Source organism: Atractosteus spatula, chromosome 2 (assembly GCF_055471065.1).
Source record: "Atractosteus spatula isolate fAtrSpa1 chromosome 2, fAtrSpa1.hap1, whole genome shotgun sequence".
NCBI lineage: Eukaryota > Metazoa > Chordata > Actinopteri > Semionotiformes > Lepisosteidae > Atractosteus > Atractosteus spatula.
The window spans coordinates 71,242,511-71,257,784 of NC_142707.1; the positions used below are offsets into that span (position 1 = coordinate 71,242,511).

Consider the following 15,274-nt stretch of genomic DNA (forward strand, 5'->3'; position numbering starts at 1 on the left):
TTAATGTTAAAATCAATGTTTTTTTAAGTTTATATATAATTGCACAAAGCTTTTAGGTTGTTGAAGGTTTACGTAAAACAACTACAGTGCCTATAGAAAGTCTACACCCCCCTTGGACGTTTTCACATTTTATTGTGTTACAGCATAGAATCATGATGTATTTAACTGAGAATTTTTACCACTCATCAACACAAAGTACTCTATAATGTCAAAGTGAAAAAAACATCCAGACATTTTACTAAATTAATTAAAAATAAAAAACAGAAAGTAATTGAATGCATAAGTATGACTCTTGGTGGTCTCCCTTACTACGGCTCTTCTTGCCCAGACACTCAGTTCTGGGCAGATTCACAGTTGTTCCATATTTTCTCAGCTTTGTAATGATGGACTTCACTGTGCTTCGTGGTATATGCAATACCTTGGAAATTTTCTTATATCCTTACCCTGACTGGTATTTTTCAAGAACCTTGTCTTGGTTCTGCTTGGAATGTTCCTTTGTCTTAATGGAGTAGTGTTTCCTGGGGAAGCTCCCAGACACAGGTGTATTTATTCTGAAATCATGTGAAATACCTCAACTACACACAGTTTGACTCCAGTCAAGTAATTATGTGACTTGGAGAAGAGAGTTGGTTACTTCAGAGGTAATTTAGGTGTGTCAAAGCAAGGAGGGTGAATACTTATGCATTCAATTATTTTCGGTTTTTTATTTTTAATTAATTTAGTAAAATGTCTGGATTTTTTTACTGTGACATTATAGAGTACTTCGTGTTCATGAGTGGCAAAAATTCTCAGTTAAATACATCACGTTTCCAAGCTGTAATACAATAAAATGTGAAAAAGTCCAAGGGGGGTGTAGACTTTCTATAGGCACTGTATATAAAGAGCCTCATGTACTGTATACCATATAAGTTATCACTAGTGCTTAGTCGACTGGTTGAATGAGATTCTTTTGCCTCACTATATTGTTATTTGAAATAAGAAACTATGATCTTTCCTTTTCCTCAGTGAACTGTCAGCAACTGAACTCCTGTTCCTGCTTTCTATCTCCACTTTCTGTTTTCACCAGAAATTTCAAGGTCACTGGTCAGTGTCTGTGAAAGCTGATGACTAACATAGCTCTCACTCACTTTTATTGAATGAATTCAGCCTTTCTTTTTTCAATTCTTCACCATTTACACTCATAATACAGTCTCTTTCTCATACACGCACATAAGGTCTTCTCATGTTATGTGAAAAGTCGATGTTTATTGGATCCATTTGTTCATTATCAGATCATCATTTATCCAATCAATCAATCCATCAATCAAGGTTTATTTATCAATGCACAAACAGTACAGCATGCAGCGGTGTTGTCGGCCATGAAATGTTTTTAATCGTGAGCTCGTAAAGAGGGATAGAAGAGAAGAAGGACAGAAATTTACATGGATTAGATTAAGATTAGGATACAATAAATTACACAATTGCAATTTACAATACAATTTGCAGATTGTGCGAAAGTAACAGAAGGAGATATGGTATGATAGGAGGTATTTAGCACTGTTCGTATGTGTCCTGAGAGTGCAAGTGACAGGAGGGCGCCGGTACACCCTACAGTACTGTACAGAACAGTATCTGTTCAAGGAGGTTGCCTATTCGCCAGCGACCATTTGGGTAATTGCAGACATCTGCTGTGGTTGGCTGTTGAGCAGTGTAACTGCCTGGGGGAAGAAGTTGTTTTGAGACCTGTGGTCTTGGTCTGTATACTTCGGTACCAATTTCCAGATGGTAGTAGAGAGAACAGGTTGTGGCTAAGATGACTGGGGTCCCTAAGGATAGACCTGGCCTTCTTGAGGCATCTAACAGAGTAGATATCCTCGATGTCTGGTAGCGAGCAGCCAGTAGTGTTTTGTGCCAGTTTCACCAGCCTCTGGAGTACCTTGTGCTCTCGGACGTAGCAGTTACCATACCAGGGGTAGCGGAGCTAGTTTGGACATGGTGACATCATCACCCTCCCTGTGAGTAGCAGGGACCTCAGCCGCCTGGGCTGAGGGAGGTCTCCTTTAGCTCATGGGGCTGGTTCCCTGTTGTGTTAAACCAGAGACCTGGGTTCGCGCCCCAGGTGTTGCAGGACAAATTGGCAGGGTGGAGTGACAAAGGCACGAGCCCGCGCGGAACCGCAACAGTCACACAGGGAGTGATGCAGCTGGTTAGGATGCTTTCAGTGGTGCACCTGTAGAAATTGGTCAGGATGTGTAACTGTATGCCAAACTTCTTTAGTCTGTGGAAAAAAAAAGAACAGACACTGCTGTGCTGTCTTGGCTACGAGGTTGGTGTGGTGGGTCCAGGTTAGATTGTCTGTGATGTTGACACCTAGGAATTTGAAGCTGTTGACTCTCTCCACTGCGGACCCGCTGATGTGAATGGGTGCGTGGTCTATTCCTTGATACTTCCTGTAGTCCACGATCAACTCCTTAGTTTTGCTGGTGTTTAGAGAGAGGTTGTTGTCCTGACACCATGCTGTCAGCGTTTCTACCTCCTCCCTGTACGCGGACTCATCACCATTTGTGATCAAGCCAATGATTGTTGTATCGTCCGAAACTTAATATCGAGTTTGTTTTATTCCTGGCAACACAGTCGTGGGTGAATAGGGAGTAGAGGAGAGGGCTGAGTACGCAGCCCTGGGGGGCACCTAAGTTCAGAGTCAGAGTGGAGGATGTATTTGTGCCTACTCTCACTACCTGCGGTCGGCCCGTCAGAAAGTCCAGGAAACACTTGCAGAGAGGGGAGCTTAGTCCTAGGTCCTGGAGCTTGGTGACAAACCTTGAGGGTACGATGGTGTTGAATGCTGAGCTGTAATAAACAAACAACATTCTCACATATGTTCCTTTCTTATCTAGGTGTGAAAGGGTAATGTGTAGAGCAGTGGCAATGGCATCCTCAGTTGATCTGTTCTGTCGATATACAAATTGGAGTGGGTCCAAGGTGTCAGGCAGTAAGGAGGTGATGTTTGCTTTGATCAGCCACTCGAAGCATTTCATGATGATGGATGTGATTGCAATGGGGCAGTAGTCATTTAGGCAGTTGACTCCAGTTTTCTTGGGAATCGGGATGAAGGTGGTTTTCTTGAAGCAAGAGGGGACTGTGCATTGAGTGAGGGAGAGATTAAATATGTCCATGATCTGTTGATCTGCGCAGGCCTTCAGGACGTGACCAGGGATAGCATCGGGGCCAGAAGCTTTGCTTGAATAAGTCTTTTTAAAGACTTTGTACATGTCACCTCTTGAGGCAGACAGTAGGTGTTCTCCCTGGTTTACTGGTATTTTCTGAGCTGGTTCTGTGTTATGGACTTCAAACCATGCGTAAAATGAATTAAGTTCATTTGGGGGAAAGGTGGTGTGTGTCGTGTTGCTGAGTTTCACTTTGAAGTCTGTGATGGTGCGGATTCAGTTCCACATATTCCAAGTGTCCCGATCATCGTGATAGTGTGATTCCAGTTTTACTCTGTAGTTACAGTATATTTAGCTTTTCTGATGGCTTTTCTGAGATTAGATCTGGATTTTCTGTACTTGTCCTTGTCTCCAGAGTTGAAGGATGTTCTAGCTCTGAGTTTAGCTCGTACTTCACCATTTAGCCACAGTTTTTGATTTGGGTATGTGCGAACAGTAATCCTGGGTACAACATCTTCTATGCATTTGCTGATATACTATAGCTAGTAGCATAGTCCGCATACAGGTTAATGTCGTTCCCGGCAGCTTCGTGAAAAATCCACCAGTCAGTGGTGGCAAAGCAGTGGCTTAGAACAGAGTCCGATTCCTCCAACCAGTGCTGAATGGTCCTTGTCGCGGGCTTCTCTTGCTTGAGTTTCTGCCTATAGGCAGGGAGTAGCAGGATGGAGGTGTGATCAGATTTGCCGAAAAGAGGTGGGGGGAGGGCTTTGTAACATCTCGGAAGGGAGTGTAAACATTGTCCAACGTGTTTGTTCAGCGCGTCAGGCAATTTATATGCTGATGCAGGTTTGGCATGATTTTCTTCAGGTTTGTGCCATTGAAGTCCCCCACTGTGATGAATGCACCCTCGTGGTATGAGTTCTCATGTCTGCTTAGGTGTTCGTGTAGCTCCTCCAGAGCTCCTGTGGTGTTTGCCTGTGGCGGAATATACACTGCCGTGAGGACCACCAATGTAAATTCCCTCGGTGGATAAAACGGGCGACATTTTATTGTCAGGTGTGAAATAGTCTCCACAGCTGTACACCAGGAGTTATTAACCATGATGCACACCCCTCCGCCCCTGATCTTTCCTGAGTCCACTGTCCTGTCCTGACGGTGGACAGAAAAACCTTTCGGGAGGATAGCAGCCTCTGGAATAGATGAGTCAAGTCAGGTTTCGGTAAACGCTAGCACATTGAAGTTTTTAATGTCACTTTGAAAAGCAAGCCTGGCTCTCAGCTCGTCCAGCTTGTTGTCAAGTGATTGAACATTAGCGAGAAGTATGCTCAGAAGTGGAGGGCGATTGCTGCGTTGTCTCAGTCTAACCAAGACACCTGCCCGCTTACCTCTCTTCCTGCGTTGTCACCGCTTTCCTCCAGGAGCAGGTACAGGTAAGACTCCAAAGTCCAGGTAATCCATCGTTATTTTTGGTGCAAGCCTGGTTGTGCTGATAGTCGATCCTATGTCTAATAGCGTTTGTTGGTCATAGCTGATCACCGAACAAGCAGTATGTACAGTTAGCGGTACAGAAAACAGTGTAAAGTAGAGAAATAGACAGAAACGAATTGGAGCTCGTGGGACGGCAGCCTTCCTTGTCGGTGCCATCTTGCTCCCAGTGAAGATCATAGCGGCACAAAGCCTGTTGTTGCTGTTATTATATTAACGATACAAAACTAATACTAAAGTATGTATTTATCAGCTTTAACATGGCGGTAACAGCACATTGTAAGTACGGGGTCACTGTTTCCAGTTACACTCAGTGTCTAATGCTCTATTCCTAAACTTATTTTATGCAAAACACCACACAAAAATTAGAATATACTGTAAATACCACACTGTAACAATTGTCAATTCACAACGCCAAAAAGGCACCTATTGTACTAGGAAAGGATGGCTAAAAAGATATTGTAGAGCCAAGGTAGAGCAATGTTTGGCAGGGCTGATTGGCAAGTGTTTTTCCTCAGCTGTCTCCAACATGTTCAATACTGAAGACTGTTACTGATCTTGTAATTGGGAGATTAACCCTGAAACAATGCAAGTCAGAGAAGGGGATAGTATAAGTATAGCAGCTGTCCAGCTGTTTGCATAGCTTTCCTTTTAAATAGAGAAATCAAAGATGATTGTGAACCCTAGATAGCTAAACCTTAAAGAGTGGGCTGGGAAAGAACAAAATTAGCACTGACTATTATAAATTTGAAAATGCCCTTTTACTTGGACATTAAAAAGCTTTATTCCTTCATTCACCAGCTGGTTGAAATTGAATACAGAATAACTGTGAATAGCATTTTAACATTCTGCAGTATCTGACACCTCACTATCTTCTGAAACAATTTTTTACCCCATTACCGAGGAATGTTTGTGCATGCAGCAGTAGAATGTAAAATGTGTCAGTTGTTCAGATTAATCATTGACAGTGGTCTGCACTAAAGTCGCAACTTAAGCTTTCTCCAAAACTCTCAACATGGCTAAATGGCCACATGGCTCAAACTCAAATACAAATCTGTTTTTGTTTTAGATCTAGAGTATAGAAGGCTACCAGGGATCTTTCAAAGACATGCAGTCAAGATTCCTGTTCGCCCTGATCAGCTATGGGAATTTCAAATTGTCTTGTAGTCCAAATAGTAGGAAGCACCTTGGTTTTGTTATCCAGATTCATGTCCATGTCCTCTTCACTTGTTAAATAACCTGGCAAATCCTGAGCCTTATTTTTCACAGTGCTGCTTTTCGCTAGAACATTGTTGAGAGTCTAAAGTCACACTTTAGCTTAAACTGACCCCCTGCCTGCTGCTCTGGGCTTTTTTTGTTTGGACACAGGTTCAAATTCATCGGAGACCATTCTGGTAGTTTGGAACAGGTTTGCAACTTCACAATTCAAGAATTCTCATCTGCGCTAGAACTTCTTAAAAGCACATCCAACTTCATTGTAGACCTCAGTCTCGAGGACTCATTGTAATCAATGCTGAAATCTACATTAGCAATCTATGTAGAGCTGCCAATTGCAAACCTCCGTGTCCTTTTCCAATTTTTTTGTCACCTATATTAAAGATTGTCTTTATATTCTATTCATTTATTGCAAAAAATTATAAAATGCTATTAATTAATACACACAATAAGAAAATGTGAAAACAAATCAGTCTTAGTTTTTATTCATATGTAACATTGACAGGCAAGCATTTGTTCTCCATTAAATTCATCAATGGATATTATTTAAAAATAAGAAAATGCAAAATTAAGATTAAGTGCAATAGTTAGTCTTTGCTTTCACCCTCTTTGTCAAAAGTATTTTTACATTTTATCAAGCCTATTACCATTAATATGGAAAAGAGCTTCATCTTGAAGAACCTGTAAAAGGAGTTAATTCCATTTAGTTTTTTTTTTATTTTAAATGCCTTCACCATAATCAGAAGATGAAAATGGGATTTATTGGCCAAGGGGAGGTTTCAGGGTACAGCCCAAGTGAATTTCTCCCTTAAAAGGTACAGAACTGTGCAGGAGAGCATGGTTCCTCTCCCCAGAGATTAAGGGTAATGAGAGAGATAGTATTTATAGATGATCTTTTATGTTCATGCCCTTCAATCCCACTTTGACTTCATCTTTTCCATGGCTGATTTCACACCTAGACCCTTCATCACACAACATTGTTAACAACATCAGCTTCCGTAAGGTATGTGCTTCATCTTATCCTTTTTCTCTTCCACTGCAAAACGTTTGTTCACTATATTGAAGGCTAGACGTAAATTAGTACAGTAGGCATTTTTATATTTGTGAATAAAAATAATATATGCAATATAATAAAAATATAATTTATTTTATTATTTTGTTTGAAGTTATTTTGTTTATATACACTAAGTTATTTGTTTTGTGTTTATTCATAGCTGCCTCATGCAAACTTTGCTGGTAGATGTGATTCAACACCTCTCTTACAGTATAATTCATGTTGATAAACCATGTAAAACATCATACAGTATCATAGCTTCTCAAGAGATCTGTTTGTTATGGCAATATAGTATTGAACCTGAATTTGATATACTGTATAAGTAAAATAAAGTATTTCCCATAGGATAGCATTGTACATTCAGGAGGTGATTATTCGTTTGCTATTCAAATGAGTACTCCTCCAAATATTCTACCTGCAAGAAAACTATCACATCAGGTGAATAACAGAAACTTCAGTTTCAATTGATAAGAGCACTGGATGGTACTCGTGTCAGGTTGAGGTGCCTTGATGCAAGTATTTAAATCTTTAAATACATTCAGAAAGTCAACCCAGCAGACTTCTTCAGATTGAGCACTGAAATATGAACGGGAGGACACACATGGAAACTATGTTCAAGTGCATTTAAAACCGAGAAAAAAAAGTCACCCCTTTATGCAGCGGGTTATGGGAGTATGAAATAAGCTACCCTACTTCTTTTCAAGAAATAGCTCGAAGAGGTCATTCTAATCAATTATTAACTAATCAATTAGTTACTAATAACTGTACTTAATGGGCTAGATAAGCCAGATTCCTTCTGTCATTTGTAACTGTTCTGAAGTTCTTGTTTATTACTGTATATACATATACATTACCTTTAATCTATAATCTACGTCCTGCCTTACTTACTGCCTGATAGTTTCATACTCCATATTGACTCCACACTGACTTCTGTTTCAAGTAGCATTTTTGCACTGCACATACCAAATGCTCAAATGAAGGCTTGTACAAGATTTGTCCTTCCAATTTAGCCTCTTGATTTTATACTGACCTATACATTTAATTGACGTTTTAAATTTAATTAAAAGGAAAAGTGTATCTTTATTCTTTTACTTGACCTGTTTAAATAATTACTATTTTAATCATTGTGTGGTTAATGACATTTTTGTTCAGTATGGCTAAAGGCTTATTTAGTCCTTTAATTTGCTCACTGTGAAGATTTTTCTCTTAATCCACTGAATGACACTTCACATTCCTGTTGTCTTACTTAAGTTGGTCTCAGTTACAAGACAGATTCTGATTTTCAGTCTGTCTACTTTGTAAAATTGAAGTTATAAAATAAAAATCATTAAATAAGAAATTGATTTAAATATGCCGTGGAAAGCTAGAAAATGAAAGTTAAAAACGTGTTTTAATCAAAATGTAGATTGTAATGGGAACGTTGGAAAGGAATTTAGATAAATCTAGATACGTTTTGGCATTAACCTAAAAATGGATAGCCATAGCAACGTTCGATAACTTGATCTGAACAAGAGTCATCTGAATGGAAAGGTATAATTTAAGTTTAGCAACAATGATTAAACTACAAGAGTTGTATGCAATGCTCTTGGCTGCCATTACATATTGTTGGAATGTTTTATGAGGATAAATATACCTCTTGTTTATAAGCTTTGCATTTCCCTGTTGCATTGCAAATTGAGTTTCCAGCTTGATTTGCACTGTCCACGAGAATGTGGAACATGCAGAGTAACTAAACAGGGAGTAAACTGAGCAGCTTGTTTAATTTGTCCCCCTCCTTTCCTTATATTCCTGGGAGATCTATTATACGCAGTACCCACACTAGTTTGATTTCATTCCAGTGGCTCCAAATCAAACTAATGGAATTACATCTGTCCTCAAAGACCATGTGCAGCATCAAAAGTCACGTCAGCGATTCCAGCCAAGTAAAACTAAAGGCTGGATTAACACTGTGGGAACTTATACAGCACTGACCTTTAGTCAGATCTGGGATATTCTTACACCTAAATGCTAAAGTTCTTATGTTTTTGAACAGATGAACACTTGAACAAGGGTGGCACAGTGGAGCAGTAGTTAACATTGCTGCCGTGCAGTGCTGAAGCCCTGGGTTCAATTCTGGACTGGGGATCTATCTGTGTGGAGGTTGTATGTTCTCCCTGTGTTCACATGGGATTTCTCTTAATGATCTAGTTTCCTCCCACAACCCAAAGCCTTACTAGTAGATTAACTAGTTTCTGGGAAAACTGGCCTTAGTGGGAGTGTGTGTGTGTTTGTGTCTTTGTGTACCCTGTGATGGACTGGTGTCCTGTGGTGTGTCCTGCCTTGTGCCTGCTGCTTGGTGGGATAGGCTCCAGCTCTCCTGTTATCTGGTTTTGGACAAAGTGTTTAGAAAACAGATGGATGGATCACTTGAACATCATGGTGAATAGAGTAACAGCATTGCATTAGTGGAACAGAGCCGTTATTTAATTGCTTCCCATAGTTATTATTCCCTCTAATATAAACTGATTATTGTGTGGTCTTCAAGGACAGACCAAAAGTAGGAAACAAGTTCCAATACAAATGAAATCATTTCTCCTGAATGCATAAAGATGTTTATGAAAAGCTTTTATATATTTTTGTTGATATTTGTCTGTGGTTTTCTGATCGGTGTGAGAAATAAAATTCAGAATTCAGAAATTCCAAAATTCCAGAAATCCAATTACATGCACTGTACATATGGCAATAAACTCTTCTACAATTAAAAACATGCTATAATTAAACAGTAAATTCTGATTAATTGAGTGCTAACTTTTGTAAGTAATCTCATGAAATATAGTCAAATAATGATATACAGGACTTCACAAATAGCTCATCTTGTAAACATACTCGGGTGGGATTCGTCAGACAGAGCTCTCCTGGCAGTGATGCCCAACCCCTGCTGCTTTCTGAGCGACCACATTCATATAGTGATCACAGTAAGGGACATACCTCTCCTCCAAGAGGTGCTGAAGCTCCAGTAAGAGTTGCATACCCTATGATGTATTACCTGTCTGCGTGATACTACATTGATCAAGTCCTGGGACTTCACTGCCCTTCCTGTGGACTCATCCTAATGTGACAACACGCCAGCAGGACAGCACATGTCCTCATACTGCTTGTGTAGCAACAGATTTCTCGTGAGTGGGGACTGTGACAGCTATAATGCTGAATCCCTCCTTGCCAGACTTGAGCCTCATTGAACATTTGAGGGATGAGCTGGATTGACATGTGGCATCCCTGGCTTAAGAAACAATGAACAGGCACATGTTTTCCCAGGAACTAGTAGAGGAGAGTGACAGAGACAACATCTAAAAGCTAGTAGAGAGTATGATTTCAAGATGTACAGCTTGCATTGTTTCTCACAGTGACCACACATACTACAGGCCTGTGACTTTCACAATCGAACCCCTGTTGATGACAATCAACATAATAAATTCATCTTTGTTGTGGCTATTCAATAAAATGTCAGTGCTCCTGACACAAAAAAAAGATTTTTGGAATGTTCCCGATGATTTTGTGATTTTATTGCAGTTGATGCTGATGATGTTGTTTTGAATGCTTCATGAACATACTGTATAATTCCCTTTTCTCTTGTTGATAGTTACTTCACTGCAAAAATGTCAGCTGAACGGTTTGACTGTCATTACTGCAAGGATTCACTGCTGGGAAAAAAATATATTTTGAAAGATGAAACCCAGTACTGTACCAAGTGCTATGAGAATTTATTTGCCAACTGCTGTGAAGACTGTATGATGCCAATTGGATGTAACTATAAGGTAGGTTTCTATGCAATTCAATATGAATGGTGTACAAATTGTGCATGTTAGCATCTCGGGAGCTTTGAACATTTCTAAACCTCTCTTAAGGGTTACTGTGGTGGGCCATAGTAAATATGACATAAAATGTATGAATGCACAATGAAATAATATAAAATAATGCATATATATGAAACCTTTGATGGACTGGCATCTCACCCAGGGTGTATCTAGCCTTACACCTGGTGTTTGCTGGGATATGCTTGGGAGGTTGCTTCCCGTGACCCTGTAGATCTGATAAAGCAATTAGAAAATGGATGAATGGATATATGTGACGTAACAAAAAATATTCTGCTTGGTTTTCCCTGGCTTAAATGCGAAGAAAGTAACAGTGCAAACTAGTGAAAACTTGTACTTTTTACTGACCATAATTTGCTGTTTACCTCTGAATAGAGAATGTTGTATAATTACTGCATGAAAGTATATCTTACAATGTTTCAAAAATGTTTCAGCCACATTTATCACCTGCAGTAAGATTGAATAAATAATGTGCTGTGTATGTATTTGTAAAATTCCTTCACAAGCCTTCTACCTTCTAGTATTGGCCCCAGCCTATTGCAGTTTCTATGACATTACCGAGCAAGAAGTGTCTTTATCAAAAATACAACTGTAGCAACATTGCTGGAGACATGAGCCCACAGCTCTCAAGTTTCCTGGCAAAGCAAGCAAGCAGGGATTCAGAGTAACTTTACCACTTTCTTTGAATTTAAAGTGGTTATCCTCTCTCGTTTCGTGTGTCAAAGGATCTTTCGTACAAGGATCGTCACTGGCACGAGCAGTGCTTCAAGTGTGCCAAGTGCAGCCGGTCTCTGGTGGAGAAGCCCTTCGCTGTGAAAGATGACCTTCTTCTCTGCACAGAGTGCTATTCCAACGAGTACTCCTCCAAGTGCTTCACCTGCAAGAAAACCATCATGCCTGGTACAGTAAATAAGAGGAACTTCAATCTCACTGGATGAGTCAAAGATGAACAACTAAATTCATACATGTTGTTCAGCAACACCCCAGGACTGTGTTGCATTACCATAGCATTATCTGCAGTACTACAGTGAAGCTTTATACCATAGCAGTACGTCAGAAATCAAAGGAAACATGAAGACTCATTCTGCTTTGACCTTGCATGCCTCATACGCACATGGTATGGAGTCTAACTTGATTCCTCCTTCTCGGCAGGTTCTCGCAAAATGGAGTACAAGGGGAACCACTGGCATGAGACCTGCTTCCTGTGCCATCGCTGCCAGCAGCCCATAGGGACCAAGTCCTTTATCCCCAAAGATAACGGCTACTTTTGTGTCCCCTGTTTTGAGAAACAGTTTGCTTACCATTGCAGCTCTTGTAAAAAGGTGAGCATAATGTAAAAAACAATGATGAGGTTTGGCAATGACCCTCACAATTATTATTATATTGCTCTAAGGGCAGCACAGTGGTGCAGTGGTTAGCGCTGTTACATTGCAGTGATGGGGCCATGGGTTCAATCCCACTTCTGGGAGTGGTGTCTATGTAGTGTTTGGATGCTCTCCCCATGTTTGTTTGGGTTTCCTCCCCCAGTCCAAAATATACGGTGTGTTAATTGGCTTCTGGGAAGATTGGCCCTGGTGTTTGTGTGTGTGCATGTCTGTGTCTGTGTGGTGTCCTGTCCAGGGTGTACCCTGCCTTGTGCCTCTTGCTCCATTGGATGAACTACAGCTCCCCCCGTGATCCTGAATGAGAAGAAATGGAATGAATGGATTATGTTGCTTTGCTTTTATAATTTACTACTATTAATAAATATTATTTTGCTCTTATAATACTCAAGGTTTCCTTTGGATGAAAGTAAAAACTAAAACAGATGCTTACAATAACAAAAAAATGTAATAGAACAGCACTCAGCAGCTCCTGCTGTATTGAAAGGAATGTTTCCTTCGTCTGGATTTTTTCTGAATCAATATCAGAAAGAAAGATTGTCACTACTGGTGAGGTTTCCCTAGCAAACTAATCCCCCACACACACAACTCTCTCAGCTTTTGACTTTCTCACTTAATTTATGGTCATAAAACAAAAGAAATCATTACAGTACCTACAGTATATTAATGTTACTTCTTGCTAATAAATAAGTTGTTAAATTACAGTTATCTATGAATCATACTGCAAGATGCACAGCATTGATTCCCATTTTTATCATCATTGCTGTCTGATGGGCTGGGAAACACTGAAAAATAAGATTTAGTTAAGTACAGTTAAGATCATCCTCTACCAAATAAATATATACTGGATAGTGTGCACTATTTTTATCCATGGTGTTTAATCAAGTTGGAAAAATGAAAAAAAATATTGGATATTCAAATCCAGGCCACATGGCACTGCAGTCATTTCACAGCACCAGGGTCCTGGGTTCAGATCTGGTTCTGTCTGTGCAGAGTTTACATGTTCTTGCTATGCTTGAGTGTGAGTGTGCTCTTTGATGGACGCACTTTAACCCCTGACTGCAAGGTTAGGATCATTAGCCAGCACAGATTAAGCAGCTGTTATCGAAAATGAACTGAGAAGTGACAGAAAAGAAAACTGCACCGCGCCCCTCCTGAAGGTGTTGGTCTTGTTTTGGAAGGCTATAACAACCGGCGGAGTGACTTACAACGACAAGCCCTGGCATCGGGAGTGCTTCTTGTGCATTGGGTGTAAGAAGCAGCTGGCAGGGCAGCGCTTCACCTCCAGAGATCAATTCCCCTACTGTCTGGACTGCTTCAGCAATCTGTACGCTAAGAAATGTGCTGGATGCACAAAGCCCATTACAAGTAAGTGCACTGAATTATCAGGAAAACATTCATGACATGACAGAGGTCATCGCAGAGCTGTTTATGCATGAATGGGTGGAATCTTTCACTGAAGTTTGCCTCGGTGTTCCTGCTCCCTTAATCTAGTGCCGAGATTGTTCCCGAAGGGCTTTATTTTCATTGCTGCAGTACTAGAATAGCAACTAAGGAACACGAGCAGACATTGCAGTCGAGGGAATGACAGGTTATATAAAGTGTTCTTTAAGAATGTTTAATTAGCGATAACCCAGTTTTGTTCCTATCAGGCCTTGCAGGAGTGAAGTACATTTCCTTTGAGGAGCGCCAGTGGCACAGTGAGTGCTTCAGCTGCATGAAGTGCTCTGTGTCTCTGGTGGGACGGGGGTTCCTCACTCACCGCGACGATGTCCTCTGCACCGACTGCGGCAGAGAAAAGTAGACAAGCAAATATCACGAGATGTTTCTAAGCCGTCTTCTTCTTCGAAACGTGCAGTTTGATTTGCTCACTAACAGTTTTACAGAGTCTCTCTAAGAGTTGCAGACAACAGAGTCTTTGATTCTCTTATAGGTGTGCAACATTTTTTCAGTGAATAGAAAAACAAAACTACAGTATAAACTGTAGGCAGCTACAAAGCAAGCTTGATTAATATATTGGAAGCTGAAGTGCTCATCTTTTCAAAATGAAACTTGCACGCCTTTGTCTGATACAAGCTCTGATGCATCTACTCCGTGTGTGTTTCAATGCAGGCACTGAGAAAAATGAGCTATTTTAATGATTATCAATAAGAACAAATTATTACTGCCTGAGGTGACCTAAGAGCATTGCTTCAATTATATTGCAAAGAAAATATGAAAAGCATGGCTGATATTTTAGTTTTATCAACAATATTGTTAATTGATAGGGTTATTTGATAGTCGTAAGAGTTCTGTTTAGCTTATAGTTAAATTAAAAGGACAATCTAGAATTTGTGATATGTTCTATTTAATTTATATATTATGTGCTGAAGACGTTTTTGTGTATTGCTACTTATTTTGAAGGATTTCTTTAGCTACATCATATACATTTGTGAGAGTATATAGCACACACTTGTACTGTATATATTTCAGTAAGAGCAATGTAAAGCCACAGATAAACATTTAATCAGGACTTTGATTACATTTTAGTAATATTTATAATTAATATTTTTATTTTTACTATTTAGCCATTTTTATGAGTAATAATAGCATAAATTAGTGATTCTGTCAAGTTTCTGGTTTCATGTTCTTATAGTAAAATTTCACTACGTAAGTAAAAATAACTGAAAGCTTGATTGTAATTTCAATTCAGTTGGTCTTTACACAAAATAAAGGTAGATATTGTTAGAATTGGTAGTTATGAAATTAAAATATACAACTAAAATTCATAATTTGAATTTTAAAAACCCTACTGTTAATGCATGAACTGTATAATAGCAGTACTTAAATCTCCCATTATTTCATTGTTATTATTCAGCACTAATATACCTTCTTTCTTGCTGCAACGACAATACTAGTTTACACATTAATATTGATTTTTATAACTTTAAAAAGTGTCTTAATTCACTAAAACAGGCAGCAGCATGTAGTATTTGTTAGGGCTCAAGATGAGAGGGTTGTGGCTTCAGCTATCAGGTAGGATATTGTTGTTGAATCCTCTGGAATTTTCTTCCCAGTTGGCTTAGATAGATAAGACTATTGATCTCGAAGGGAAACTGATGTGTTACAGCAGTCCAACCTAAGACAAGCAAAAAAAAAAAA

The 15,274-nt window shown here is 39.6% G+C and overlaps 1 protein-coding gene across 1 annotated transcript; it reads left to right on the forward strand.

Annotated features, from left to right (window-relative positions):
• The first annotated feature begins 10,449 nt into the window (after positions 1–10,449).
• On the forward strand, positions 10,450–15,274 carry fhl5 (four and a half LIM domains 5). The gene is made up of 5 exons (XM_088939004.1): positions 10,450–10,694; positions 11,477–11,651; positions 11,904–12,073; positions 13,315–13,501; positions 13,786–15,274. The coding sequence occupies exons 1-5, from the start codon at positions 10,536–10,538 to the stop codon at positions 13,935–13,937; spliced, it is 843 nt and encodes a 280-aa protein (XP_088795130.1). The 5' UTR covers positions 10,450–10,535; the 3' UTR covers positions 13,938–15,274.